This window comes from Nymphaea colorata, chromosome 7 (assembly GCF_008831285.2).
Source record: "Nymphaea colorata isolate Beijing-Zhang1983 chromosome 7, ASM883128v2, whole genome shotgun sequence".
Lineage (NCBI taxonomy): Eukaryota > Viridiplantae > Streptophyta > Magnoliopsida > Nymphaeales > Nymphaeaceae > Nymphaea > Nymphaea colorata.
The window spans coordinates 18990296-19005656 of NC_045144.1; the positions used below are offsets into that span (position 1 = coordinate 18990296).

General features: G+C 36.4%; 2 protein-coding genes across 2 annotated transcripts; one reads left to right on the top strand and one right to left on the bottom strand.

The window, feature by feature from the left end:
* Positions 1–29: 29 nt before the first annotated feature.
* On the top strand, positions 30–497 carry LOC116257624 (auxin-responsive protein SAUR36-like). The gene has a single exon (XM_050078625.1). It carries the CDS (start codon positions 30–32, stop codon positions 495–497), a length of 468 nt encoding a protein of 155 aa, XP_049934582.1.
* Positions 498–5581: 5084 nt separating this feature from the next.
* Positions 5582–8800, bottom strand: LOC116258186 (omega-hydroxypalmitate O-feruloyl transferase). The gene is made up of 3 exons (XM_031635337.2): positions 8667–8800; positions 7720–8169; positions 5582–6637 (listed from the first exon to the last, which is right to left on the bottom strand). The coding sequence occupies exons 2-3, from the start codon at positions 8155–8157 to the stop codon at positions 5780–5782; spliced, it is 1296 nt and encodes a 431-aa protein (XP_031491197.1). The 5' UTR covers positions 8158–8169; positions 8667–8800; the 3' UTR covers positions 5582–5779.
* Positions 8801–15361: the final 6561 nt, after the last annotated feature.

The window sequence follows — 15361 nt, forward strand, 5'->3', positions numbered from 1 at the left end:
AAAGATTAATCTCAACTCCAAGCCAAGAAATGGAGAGGGTACCTGCGAGCAAGGCTAAGACGAAGAAGCTTGGCATGCTGCTGAGGGGCCTAGGCCGAAGCAGCAGCACGAGCCCCTCGCCGCCAGGGAGCCCGAAGTGGGCTCGGTCGGAGGAGGAGGAGGAAGGCGGCCGGGGACGGAGCAAGAGGCGGGTGGCGCCGGAAGGGTGCTTCTCCGTGTACGTGGGGCCGGAGAGGAAACGGTTTGTGGTGAAGACAGAGCACGCGAACCACCCGCTGTTCAGGATGCTGCTGGAGGAGGCCGAGTCGGAGTACGGGTTCTGCAGCGAGGGGCCGATCGCCCTCCCCTGCGACGTCGACCTCTTCCTCCGTGTCCTCTGGGAGATGGACGCCGACGAGGCTGTGCCCCGCGGCCGCGGCTGCGCGTTCCCCACCAGGAAGGGCGGCGGTATCGGCGGCTACCAGCTCCTCAGCCCCTCCCGCTTCCGAGTCGGATGACTCGTATCGTCTCGGTTGGGAAACCGTAGTTGCAACTTGCAAGGAGTGTTTTTTCCTTGTTTTTTGTTTCTTTTTCCTTGTTTAATTTGTCTCTTTATTTTCCTTTTTTTCTTCTTCCATGAATCCTTCCCTTGGCTTTGTATCATGAGGAAAAAAAGAAGTATTTTGTAAGAAATGTGAAAAATAATATATTTTTGTCATGAAAAAAAACATTTCCCCGGTTAAAATTGTCACCATATTTACTATGGCTACTTTTTATCTTGGAAAACTACGTCGAGACGAGAGCTCCAAGGCCATTCTTCATATTTGAGACCTAATCAGGCGCATCAAACACGGAAAAGTTAAGCCGTATGAAAATGAATGAATTGTTTGCACTTTAACTTTAAGTTAGCATTCATGACCAAATCAATTCTTGCGTTTAGGTAAGTATTTAACCACTCTAATCTTTATGATAATTTAAAATTTTGGTAGTTTTTCACGTATTTTCTTAAATTGAACATGCAAAATTGCAAATAAAAAAGAAAACAATATAAAAAAGATTATTCTTTAAAGGAAGGTGTAACTAAGACATGCCAGCACTCACCTGTGCCATCCAATAAGTTTAAATTATTATGATGGATGATGTTGTCATAGAAAGTTGTTTTTGAAAAAATTGGTTTGTGAAAAAATAGTTTTTTGATCATTTAAAAAAAAAATTATTTGCATGTTTGGATGACATATTTAAAACTCATTCAATCATTCGTCAAAATCGAGGTTTTTTTTCCTCAAAAATATTTTTTTTTTTTGAGAAAAACTTGATTGACGCCATCCAAACACTTCAAAAAACCTTTTTTTTTAATCAAAAATCTGTTTCAAAGTGTCAACTTAGGTACCATTTGGATGCCATACTACAAAAATAGTTTTATTAAAAACAAATTTATTTAAAAAATACCTTTTAATTAGCTTTCAAAAATTGGTTTGTGTGTTTGGATAATATAACAAAAAAACATATCTTTCTGTGAATCTCTTTCGTTTTTCAACAAAAGCGACTTTTAGCAAAAACTAGTTTTGGGATGTCATCCAAACACTCCTTTTGAAGCGAAACACTCCATGGTTGACATTTTTAGCGCAATTGAAAAAGAAATAACATATAATGTGACTTATAAGCAACAGCTGCTCCTCCAATAATGAGGACCTAAATTTTATTTGGTCCACGACATTTTTTAATTCACTGATTTATAAGAAAAGTATTTTTGACCCAAAAAATGAATGGAAATATAGAAAATAATTAAAAATTCGAAAAAATAAATAATTAATTCAATACATGTAATCCCCAGCTTCGCTATCTGAAAAAAGCTCCTCGAAAATGGTGTTTGACTTGTTGACTTTGTGCTACAACGGTGAGCTTGATAGAGAGCTTAGTTGAGACGGCTTGACTTGGGCTTGTGGTTGAATTTGTAAGGTGGGTCTGCACCCTTGGGGTTTCAGGAGACCAAGATCGCTTTGATGGAATCTCTCAACTGACATTACCTAATATTATCAAAAGATCGGATGATTCAGTTTCCTCTCTCTCTCTCTCTCTCTCGATATATATATATATATATAGCTTTTTAAGTAACTAAGAGTACTAAGTAAAATGGCTTCTTAGTATATATATATGTATATTCTCTCTCATGTATGTATATACTCTCTCTCTCTCTCTCTCTATATATATATATATATATATATTCTCCTTTCTCTCTCATGTATGTACATATACTCTCTCTCTTTCTCTCTCTCTCTTCTCTCTCTCTCTCTCTCTATATATATATATATATATATATATATATATATATATATATATATATATATATATTAGAACAACTCAAATCTAGTGTCTCATGTCAGATGTTGCTGGATTACTAAAACCTAAAAATCCATCACAGTTACTAAAAGCACCATTAACAATTGGTATACCACAAAATAATTGTCACTAATGCTTGCATGGCAACTGTCTTTTAGTAAATAGATTTTTAAATTTTTAGTCATTTGAACAACATCCATCAGAATTAACTTTCATGAAACCTAACATGTATAATATATATGTATATATATATATAATGAAGAGATTGATGATGATCAAAACCACCAATTGTCAACATCATTAGAATCTTCAAACCATGTGCTAAAACCATGATCCATAGCCAGCCATATCCAATTTAAAAAATGGTCAGCCCAGCCCTGCTTGTGTGAACAAAGGTGCACCAAAGCTGATAAGAGGAGACATCAACAGTCATGTGATGAGAAGAATTGTTTAATGTGGGACAGCCATTGCATAGCTTCTTGTACTCCAACTTTTTCAAACAATTTGGAAGATTCCACATGCAGATTTCTTTTGAAACTAAAATTTTGATTTGTCTACCATAGATCCCATATCTCCCAGTTTTTGTATTTATTTGTGTTTGTCTTATGTACCTGTGAGATTAGTTAAGCCCCCGCGGAAAAGCCGACTGCGCCCACTTTATGATGCGGCCAACACTTAATCTAAGTTGTCCACCGGTCATCTTGCGCTCCATTCAATCATGGCCATTAATTTTTTTATGTATATATATATATATCATTTTTTATATAAATTATTATATGTGTGTGAGTGAAAAAATGATTTTTTTTTCAAATTTTGATGTGTCATATATATAGCTAGACATGTGGACCAGTTAATAGAGACTTTAAATAAAAATCGGACTCATGTCAAAATGAGTTGTCCCCACTAGACCTATGTGTGCCTTGGTCTGCGCTTTAGTTAGAAATTTCTAACTCCGCCACTGTTGTGTTATCATATTTGAACTGAAGATTTAGTTCTTCCTTTATATATATATATATATATGTGTGTGTTATATATCATATGTGAACTGAAGATTTAGTTCTTCCTATATATATATATATATATATATATATATATATATATATTATATGAAAAACAAGAGTACCCAGAACAGACCCAAGTCCTTTATTAAAATATTATATATATATATATATATATATATATATATATATATATGTATATATATATAATTGTTTTAAAATAAAATCCAATTATGGGCTCCTGGACCAAAAGTTTGAACTTTAATAATCGATAGGTGATTATAATTGATCTTAACTTAAAGTGCAAGTTGTTATAAATAATTTGGTCTTTCGGCAATTAAATAGGGCACCGAAGTACCATGTTGGTGGCTAAAATCATTGTGCTTGTCTTAAGCAACAAGGTAGGTAATTTGTAAGGCGCTATGTGTGTTCTCTTGCCGTCAATAAATAAATAAATTATATATATATATATATATATATATATATATATATATATATATATATATATATAAAGAGAGAGAGAGAGAACACATAGCGATTTAAAATAAAAATTAAAAAAATATTTGCCGAAATTACCCTTGTTAGTTGAATAAAAAAGCCAACTGCCTTTCTAATATATATATTTTTTTCAATTAACCTCGCCATTTTCTTAATTGCATTAATCATGTTATCGCTCAAATTATCTGTCAACTGAGAGATCAGATCAGGCCACTGGCCGTTTTGTGAGTGGGAAGGTTATAAATATTGGAATCCAACTTTTGATGTATTCAAGTAACTGCTTAACTTCTTTGGATTTATGAATAAACACTTCAATTTATTAAATGTTTTGTAAACGCATGCTTAAGTTCATTTCTTTTGAAGACATCGAGTTGCATGGTGTTCAGTTTGTCTTCCCTGTGATGTGGGCGGCCTTGCTGTCTCAAACTTAGACAAAAAGCTGCGAGAATGAATGACATTTGGATAATTTGTTAAAAAAACGTGTTCTATAGTTTTTTTAATTTTTAATTTTCATTTTTATCTTTACAAAAAGTTTTTTTTAATGTGAACTAAAGGTATTTTAGTCATTAACCATATTGATATTAACCATATTGATGCATAAAAATTCGTACACCAGTAGTATGATACATATAACCATGTTTGTTAGACTTACGCCTGCAAAACATTGCTCTAATTCCCAAATGACGAACTACTAATATTTATGTAAAAAAAAGAAAGGAGATGTTTTTGTAAGTAAAAAAAAAAACATGTTCTTTATAGTTATTTCACTTTTTTTTATCTTACCAAAAAACTTGTCTTTCTCTGTGTGAACGATGGGTACTTTTGTCATTAACTATACTGACGCACAAAATTTTGTGCACTATGGCGCATACAACCAGCTTTGTTTGGCAGAGGGTCCAAATTGCACTACTTTCATATTGTGAACCTGCTTATATGCATTATAGCACAAATTTTTCTATATTCTTAGTTTACAAAAAAAAAAAAAAAAAAAAAAAAAAAAAAAAAAAAAAAAAAACCTTGTGTGAAGACAAATTTTCCTTGGGAGCGCTGCACATGTGTTTGACCTGAACACTTTATGCCAACTTGCATAACGTGTGATCCTTTAGCATGGTAATTTTGAAGGTGCATTTGTTTCACCATCAAACTCAGATTTAAGGTCGGACACGGGACACCATCAAACTGTTTTATCTCTATTTGTGTCTGTACGTTATTTATTGCAAGCAAAATATCATGGACATATAACATCAAAATTATAAGCTTGTCCTATTGATCTTAAGGTATATGAATTGTTCGACAGTATTTTCTATATGCTGTTAGTCTCAATGCAAGCAATGGGATCCGAAATAAAGCTGCTGATGACTTGAACACGATGGCAACTGTTCATCTTAGTGATTGATGATGAAGATTGAAGAAATTCAAACAATTGAACTGAGTGAGTTAGTGGATCCTGTCATCTGCCACTCCCCAAAAAAATCAGAAACCATTATGTACTAGCGAACCAAAAATCAATTTACATTTACAGCCTTAATCTGGCATTTCGTAGCCACTTTTTTCCTGAGTGCAGTAATTTTCTGGTGGAAAGAACTTACAGTATTAATTTGTTTTATGCAATTAGTAGAATGATATCAGTGAAATCACTTAGCTGCAGAAAAAAAAACTATGTTTTATTAGAACTCGCAATCAAATGAATAGGGAAAGCACAAGGACATGAGAGTGGCAGTCAGGATTCAGACTCAACAGCAGATGCAGAAAAAATCCAGAGCACATATCAATCACCAATAATAAAATTGGAGCCCCCTAAAGGAGTCCTCTTGTACATTGATGCATCCAACAGAGAGACGAAATCTCCTTGTCTAGCATCCTATGTAGTTCTACAAAGATAAAAGTATGGAAGACTAATAATATCCACCAAAGCACTGAGCATAAGCTGAGGGAACCAAGAACAGAGATCCCAATTTAAACTTCTAGAAATCCATGGCTTCTTCGAACGTGGGCATAGCAGAAGCGGGCAAACCCAGAAGCACATTTATGCTTTTCCTCTCTTCTCCATGGGAGAGAAACAGGATTACTTCCTTCTCTGGCAGTGTCACTGGGCCTGAGGCCACAGGCTCTCCCCAGCCAAAATCTGTGCTGTGGAATGATAATTTTGACCATGTGGTGATCAGCAGAGTTGCAGTCAGTGAAGGCCGAGATCGGGTCATCTCAAAGTAGTCGATTGCCGATCTCATGTAGCCATCAGTAACCATGTTCACAGCCTTCTGCACTAAGTCCACAGTGAACGAGAGGGGACTCTCTAGAATCTCTCCTGCAGTGCATATAGAGTTGGTGAGCACTATGCCATTGCCAAAGTAGCCTTTTGGCAATGGTGGCTCAAACCTCGACCTGCCATCGACGGCAAAGAGGAGCTTCATCCGCTGTTCAGGCTTCAGCCGCAGTGCTCTGGCTCTGGCCCTCCACACGAAGGCGGAGAGAGCCTCAAATGTTGTACATTTCTTGAGATTTCCTTCTTCCATGGCCTTGGCCTTGACCTTCTGCAGCTTCTCGGGGTCGAAACAGAAGGACCTGTACTGCATTTCTTCAGCATAAAGCTTGGAGGCCTCGGATACGTCTTCAATCTCTTCGAACTCGAGATGGGGGTTCTCTGTTTTAGGTGGAACTCTGCTCTTCAGCAGACTCCTGTCCAAGAATGGTGGCACACTCAAGGGCAAGCCTCTAGCGATCTCTCCCCATGAGTTCACAAACTCCATTGCTGCTAAACCATCAAACATGCAGTGATTCATTGCAAGGCCAAGAACAAAACCACCACATTCGAATCTTGTCACCTGATAACAGCACAAATTTGAGAAACTCTGTCAAGTTCAAGACAAGACGATGATCGGAACTAGGACTGAGTGGAATTCAGCCTTGTGAACAGGGACCAATTTCAGACAATGAAAATTCAATAAGAACAAGCAGTATCCAAGGAGTCTGCGTTTTTCAGAATAGTCTTCCAAGTAGCAGAAGTGCCTAGTGTCAAAACGTTAAGCAGAGTTGCCCCATGAAACTACTTAAGGTCATAGACCTTGTCAGAGAAATGCCAATGAAGAGAGAAGCGATAAAATTTCAGTTCTTTTCTTTTCTTCCTCATAGGCCTAGAATTGCCAAACATACAACATAATAAACATTTAAAAAATACTAACAAAGAGACGACAACATATACAATAAAGCAAGATTGTATCAAATTTGTTGCTAACGGACAGAAACTTTTTTCTTCTTTTATAAGCAACTTGGGGTTACCCACCCCCCAAAAAAGGCATACCTCGAGCGTTGAACTCTTGACTTTCTTGTCCAGTTGTTTTATAGAGCAAAATATTATAAAAAAGTATGTTTGAGAAAATCAAGTCTGACACATTTTCATATCATATCAATTGCGGAGCTTTTCAGAAAGTTGATATTTGTCACGGTAAAATGGAGTTTTGATCCTTGTTTCTGGAGACACTAAAACTTTTGATGTCCTGGTTCAGAAGGCTGATATTTGTCATTGTAAAGGGAGTGTTGGTCTCTGGTCTGTGATGCTTGCTAGCTGATTGAGAAGCTCTTTTCTGTCAGGGCTGCAATCTGTTATTTGGTATTAGGCAGATGCGTATAGATCATACTAAGTTATGAATTGCCAGCACCGAAGTCTTGACTTCCTTCTGCTTGAATGTCTAAAGAGTAAAGAATCTAAAACTGCTGCACCTAGGCCTAGCCGGCATGGTGCTTCCTCTTAGCAATAACAAATTTACAGGTAGAATCACTGTTCTCTGAAGTTTTGTTCATGACAGCTAAATCGAAGCAGCCGATGCACTTTCTACTGATAAGCAACACAGAAGAAACTTGAAGGTAAACTTTCAGAAGTCTGAGTTGTATGTTTAGATAAGTTTACCTGCGCAACCATTGGAGGAATCTGCAGAATGTTCTTGGCACCAGGAATGTTGTAAACAAGCATCCCAAGTTTTTCTGGATCAGGCTTTGTCAAGTCACCAATCTCTTCCATTCTGCAATTTGCAGAAGCTTCAACAAGCACAGCACCCTCAGCAGTGCAGTCCACAATCAGTTTTCCCTCTGGGCTTATTGTCAACCTTCCAGCTAGAGGGTAGTAGTGAACCAGAACCTTTGACAAGGCCTCCTTGATTACTTGGAAGGCGTTCTCATTCCCAATCTCGTCCGACTTGAAGCAGTAAACAGTCTGAATAATCACTGCAATATTCTGATCAAGGTTGGATAAGAAGTATAAGCCCTTCTTTGTTTCCTCTGCAGGAGGAACAAGAACCGGTTCCTCCTTACTGACTGTCAGAACAAACCCATTTTCCTTGGTCTCCATCTTCACCTGAAACTGCAAAAATCATGGCAGAAACATACCAAAAATGCCAACTCAGACCAAGTTTGAGAAACAGAGTGTTCTTTTCTGAAAAACAAAAAAGGAGATCTTAGTCCTTCTATTTCTCATGGTAATCCACCAAGCTTTTGGACTCTGAAAAGAATCTCCTCCTCACAAACCCAATTTGAAGACGCTACAACCATCTTAAAAGCTTGATTATGGCATCAAAACTGGTTTGAAAAACATTTATTTTGAGGCTAAAACTAAGCTTCTAACGTAGTTCCAGCGTCATACAAATGGGAGGACATGAATTGTTTCTGCTCACTGGTTTAGTTCTCTCTTGGTATAGAACTCCACACCAAGCAGATTTCCCCGAGCAAACTTAGCAGTCGGAGTATCGAACTCCCGACTTTCTCCAACTCACAGGCTTTAATGGTGAACCCGAAGCCACCAGTTTCACAGAGAACCCATACAGGAAAGGCAAAAACTAGCAAACACATGATGAAAGTTACCTCTGAAATTCTGAATGCTGCAGAATGGGAGGAGAACAAAGCTATCAAGGCCAAGTCTCTGATGGGGAGAGGGGGAGTATGAAGCTCTATATATAAGAAACCAAGGCAGTGCCACCGTATAAAATATAATACAAATAGAGAGAGAGAGTAGAAAAAGAGAGAAGAAAAATTCAAACATCGATGAGATGTCAGATGCTGACACTCAAACTATTAAGATTCACCACCATTATCTGGACTTCTAGCTGAAATTAAAAAAAAAAAAAAGTATAATTTTTTTGTTGTTTTTGTTCTTCTCCTGTAAGGGTTTCTCCATTGGTGGAAGAGTCGGGAGGTTGGGATTCTTTCTCTTGTCGGGGCTTTCGTCTTCTTCTTCATTTCATGTGGGTGAGGGTTGGCTACCTGACTGTGGAACCAAACTTCACCTGCCAACTGAACGTGGCATGCAACACTACAGGGGCCAGGGAGGAGCATGTGAACTCAAAAGGGGTTGGTTGGTAGAGTTGGCGTCCTATATCTGCTCCCCTTTCCGAGTCTCTCAGAAATATCTCAGTCGTTTATATAAATATAGATACATGACATAATCAAATTTTGATCTTATGAATCTTATTGATTAATTGTAGAAAAACGTAAAAGGAAAATTTGATTGCTTTGAATTTGAAATCCATGGATCATGTCCATCTGATGTGACAATTATATGAACAATTTTTTTTGTGCACCACTATGCTTAATGACTAAAATGCTTCTTATTAATAAAAAAACTGCAAAAAGTAAAAAAAAAAGGCCATTTCTTTTTAAATAATTTTCAGAATACCCCAACTCCCATTTTTTGGGGTATAACCGAATGACGTTTTATAAGATTTTTTTTCCAGAAAAGCTTGTATTTCCATCCAATATTATTTGAGTTTCCAGGATCATGCAACAAAAAAAGAAAAGAAAAAGCGATGTCTGTTTCTGTTGGCCTGTCGAGTACGGGGTCAATCTCCAACTGCATGAAGTAAAAGATTCTTCACACGGTTGACATGGTCTTGTAAAACTGGGTTTCCATCTCGTATCGGAAACCTCAAAAACGATACACATTGTCTTGTATCGGCCTATGTCAGTCTCTAAAAATAAATTTAAAAATTATTTTATTAGTTATTACTTTTTATTAATTTGTCGGCACATAATGGCGGATACGAACCCATGTGGGTCGATGCAGAGCCAACTCGGTCTCGACTTGACTCCTAGACACTGGGGATGGCATTATGAACATGCCTTTCGAACCATGCTGTCGCATCTCAGTTGTCAATTTGAATGTGGAACCACCCTTTGAATTTTTGGCATGTTCTTAGGGTTCATGTTTAGGGTTGACCAACCCCGTTCAAAGTTGGATTTGGGCCATAGTTTTAATTAAAAAATAGAATATTTATATGACATATATATATATATATATACATATTAAAAATATATTAAAATTTATAATAATGATATATTTTACCAAACAGTTAGGCTGGTCAGACTCAAGCTATGGGCCCGAAAGCGCGATGAACTCCTAGCCCAGTGCCCAGCCTTACTTAACCACTCCATGTGCCCGATTAAGCCCATAAGTTTTAAGCTCACACTATATATTAATGTGACCCCAATACGTGACCCCAATACAAGGGGCCAAGGTTGGCATGTGAGATGATGGCGCCCACATATTAGCCACTAAATGGAATGGCCATATTGATGACATTAATTGGATCAAATAAAGAGGAATAAATTAATTAAAGAGCCAAACTGGTGGTTCTATTTAAAAAATAACGTGCAACTTTTTTATTTGATGGCTTTATCATTGTCTAGAAGTTGGCGAAAAATGTACATGAAAAGGCACTAACTAATGGGGCAAATAATAAATTATCACTCAATTTACAAATTAACAAACAAACGGATTGTGCACTTTAGAAAATTGAAGATCAAGACCAAATTACAAAAAACCACTCAAGAAATAATGGATTAACAAACAGCTCCCTCAACTTTTAGGCAGCAGTTGGATGACGCCCTCAGAAACAACTCTATCTTATAAATAGTAGGTTTAGTTAAAGCCTGGTTTTCTAATCCGTTTTTGGTTTTATTATTATTATTATTAAGTGCGAGTAGTTCATTCCACTATCCTTAAGAGATCCTCTTGTGCTCGGTCTCTTGGGTTTCCAAGGATGGTGTTTTGGGACCTTTTATGTTATAGAGATAGAACGCACTGAAGTGACCATTCCAAGACTTGAACTTGAGTCCTTAAAGGAGCCAAACTACCTTACCACCCAGTATGCTACCATTTCTCGTTTTCTAAAAAAAAAGTAAGGCATTAGGTTAATCATTCACTTTTTGAAAAACTTAATTGAATTATGTAAATAGCCCATCAATCACAATTATCTTGTAGAAATTAAAAAATGAAAACAATGCCATTGACCCCGCGATAAACTTTAAGAGAATTAAAATTTTACTTTACCCCATGTAAAAAATTTTAAAAAATTATATTTTAACTCGTGTTAAAATTTTGAAATTATAGTATGAACTCTGCAATGAAAACTTTTTAACTCTGCCCCTAGGCAAACCCTGGTTAAGTTTCACGAGGATGATAGAGGTCAATAGTGTCAACCAAAATTCATTGATCAGACTCCAATTTAATAAAATAAAATTTGACAATTCCCTCGAATGAAATCCACATATGTGTAGGGTATAGTACACCCATCAATTACATCAATTAGAGTGTTGTTTTCTCACCTTGTATGGTATAGAGAATGAACATTCATGAAAATAAAACATACAAACGTGTATTTTATGCATCCGCTTATTCGATCAGTTATGTTAAAAAGGAAGGAAAAAAAAAAGAATCATTCTTTTATTACACTCCCCAAAAGAAATCAACCACATGAAGCGTGTGTTTCACTAATCATAGGACCAAATTGTCAACAGCTAATTTTAATGAGCCACTTCATCTTGCTTCGAATGGGGTGAACCGATAACATAATATATAAAATACTACAACTGACAGCTCTGTTTCCTTGAACGATTCCAACTCTTCGAAAGATAATAAAAACATCGACCTTTGGAACTAGATATTGGTGACTTCATTTAATGGTTACTTCAATATATATATATTATATATATATATATGACTTGTTAGTTGAAAGCTGATAGAATGGGCGACCAAACCATATTTTAATAAAGTAGACAATGAATATGCAACTCCTCCAATGCATGTGGTTGCAGCGTCAACTTAGTTCTTACTTCCAAGCAAAGTGCACCAACAAGAGAGAGAGAGAGAGAGAGAGCTCAATTAGTTGTTCTTATCAATGCATGTTGTCACAATGTCAACTTAGGTGAGTGGTTATTTTTTCATCACCCCGATAGAGAGGCTGTAGAGCCCCTTGTGCCCCTCACCCCCAGCACAGTGTCAACTTAGTTCTTGTTTCACAAGAAAACACAACGAGTGGGTAGAGAGAGAGAGAGAGAGAGAGAGCTGATAAAAATGAGAATGCATAACAAAATTTGGGGATAAGAATTCTCCTACATACAAAAATAAACCAAAAAAATAAAATAGAAAGAACGAATTATAAAAGACAACAACACAATAATATATGACATGAACATGCATTATATTTCTTACATTATTGGCTGACAGGTATAACTTAAGGAGCATTTTCGTCATTTTACACACACACACATACACATATATATATATATTCGTTTTACTTATATCACTTTTGCCCTCATATAAGATGGGTCTTCCCTTTAGCCAACATAAGTATTTTGGTAGTTTTGAGGCCATATCCTCATAATATATGACATTCTTCTGGCTAACAACCAAAAGGAAGATCTTAAAGGAAAATACTTTCTAAAAATGTTGTTTTGTGATTCAGTTTGTTTCGGTTAACAATCTACTGTTTGATAAAGAGGCCCGAAGGCTCCTCCATTTTCCCTGCCCCTGGGTCCTGAACTGCATCGGATTCCAAGGACAATTGGTTAAAAATAAGCTTGATTTCATACGTGGTTGCCCCAACAAACTTCATGGTTATAAATAAATTTATTAGGATATTGAGTTCGAAGAAACCTTAGAGCAAGATTCAATCAAACACCAACGAATGGGATGAAGTGAGCTCATAGTATCCCAACTGACCTCGCATTTTTTATAACAATCAAGATGGCTATATCATCCTAATAAATACTTAGCTAATTTTCGGATAAAACTTTAGAATCAGAAAAAATATATAGTGACAGAGCTAGAAAATGCTGGCTAAGGGATACTCAAAATAAAAATTTAAGGGACATCGATATGTAAATGAGAAAAATTGTTCATAGATATCAATATAAAAATAAGAAGTTTTTTTAAGGTCCATGTGAGCAATTGCCTACATGTAACCAACACCTGCCTCGGCCCCTACATATAATATACTCTAAACCCCCATAGGGCTAAATCATTTGCACCTCTTAATTGAGATCGACCACATGATTAGTGTGTTCATAGGCTAAACAAGAGTATTATATATATATATATATATACTTGTTAGTTGAAGACTGATAGATTAGGCAACCAAACCACAGCTTGGATTTCTAACAAGTTAGGAATTAAATATGCAACTTCATTGCCTGTAATTGCAGTGCCACTTAGTTCTAACTCCACAAGAAAAGTGCACCAATAGTTCCAGGCGGACGGGAGAGAGAGACAGTAAGAAAGAAAGAGAGAGATTAGAAGATTTTATCAAATAGTTGATCTTCTCAATGCCTGTGGTTGCAGTGTCTGCTTAGTTCTCATTCCCCAAGAAACCCAAACCAATATCTCCAAGTGGGTAGAGAGAGAAAGAGAAAGAGAGTTTATTTTGTAATATATCACATGAAAAAACATTATATTTCTTATGTTATTGGCTGAGATGTGAACTTAGTTCTCATTCCCCAAGAAAACCAAACCAATAGCTGCAAGTGGGTAGAGAGAGAAAGGAAAGAGAGTTTATTTTGTAATATATCACATGAAAAAACATTATATTTCTTATGTTATTGGCTGAGAGGTGTCAACTTAGTTCTCATTCCCCAAGAAAACCAAACCAATGGCTGCAAATTGGGTAGAGAGAGAAAGAGAAGAGTGTTTATTTTATAACATATCACATGAAAAGGCATTTTATTTTCTTATATTATTGGCTGAGAGGCTTTACTCTTGCTAACAATTGTATATAAATGCGTATGAGTGTATCCTTGAAGTTGTCCTACAATATGAATTTAAAAGTTAGTTCAATTGATTGAGAAAATATTTACCTTTTTTTTCTAGTGCAAGTGAAAGAACAAAGTTTTCCCACTTGGAAGAATGATGTTTTCTAAAAATCCAAGCTTCACATGTTTCAAAAGTGTATGTGATGAGATAACCATTTCGCAATTGTTTGCAAAAGTGAGGTCTGTATTAGGAAAAAAAAAAAGTGAAACCTGTTCTCGTGGCTAACATTAACGAGTCTTATGCCGATAACATTGAAAAACTTTGCTCCCACTGTATTATTCGAGGGGCATTTTTGTCGTTTTGCTTTTTGAGAGGTTATTGCCACTTCTACCCTCATATAAGATGGCTCCTTCATTTAGCCAACAAGGGTATTTTAGTAATTTTCAGCTCATGTTTCATAATCATAACAAAAGGTGAAATTTTAGAGGGAAATATTTTCTACAAATTTTGTTTTGAAATTTAATTTGTTTCAACACCACCCAATAAAGACATCGAAGGCCAGTGGTGGAGCCAAGGTAGGGTTCGCTTGGGCCCTGGCCCCCACTTCAATTTTTTTTTTAATTGTATGCAAATTTAAAAAAAATCATGTTCTATATAAAAAATTTTGAAAATGATATTTCAGCCCTAGTCAAATTTTAGAAACTTTAATTCGGTTCACCTCATGAAAAATTTTTCGCTCTGCTCCTGCCGAAGCCCCTTCCATTTCCCTGCCCGTAGGGTCCTCGGCTGCATCGAACTCCATGGTCAACTGATTAAAAATAAACTTGACTACATATGTGGTTGTACTTGTCCCAACCAACCTCCGAATTCAAAATAAACTTGAATTTGAAGAAACCTTGGAACAAGATTCAATCAAACACCAACCAGTAGGAAGAAGGAAGCTGATAGTATCCCAACTGACCCTGCATTTTTAATAACAATGAAGATGGCTATGTCAGTCTATTAAATACTTACCTAATTTTCGGATTGGAATCCGAAAAAAAAGACTCGAAACTCCGAAAAAACATGGTTAAAAGAATAAAAAATCGACATAAAAAGAGTTGTTTATAAACAGTAAACAAGAGCTTTACTGGGCGAATTTAAGATCTTCAAGTTGAAGAAGGCCAAGAGTTGAATTGGAGTCGTCAAGCACCCAACTAACTAAATCCAACTTTTATGAGTCAGATTCATGAGAAAATCCAAATCCAATTAGTGACCAGATTGGAATCTGTGTGTCATTATGTAACAGTTGTTGTCCTCTGTCTTGGATCTTCTGGTTCAAAGCCTTAAATATTGTTTTTTAAATTTGGAATCACATGTATAGCGCCATGTTTGAAGGATGAAAGATTCTTTCATTTAGGTGACCGCTTCTTCGCCAATTTCAAAGATGGGTTTCCCCGATTTAGAATTTGCTTGGGCAGGTCTTAGCCTTATTGGCAATTCTCAAATAAGGGCCTACATTTATCGTTGCCAATTCAACTCCATTGAAAATATG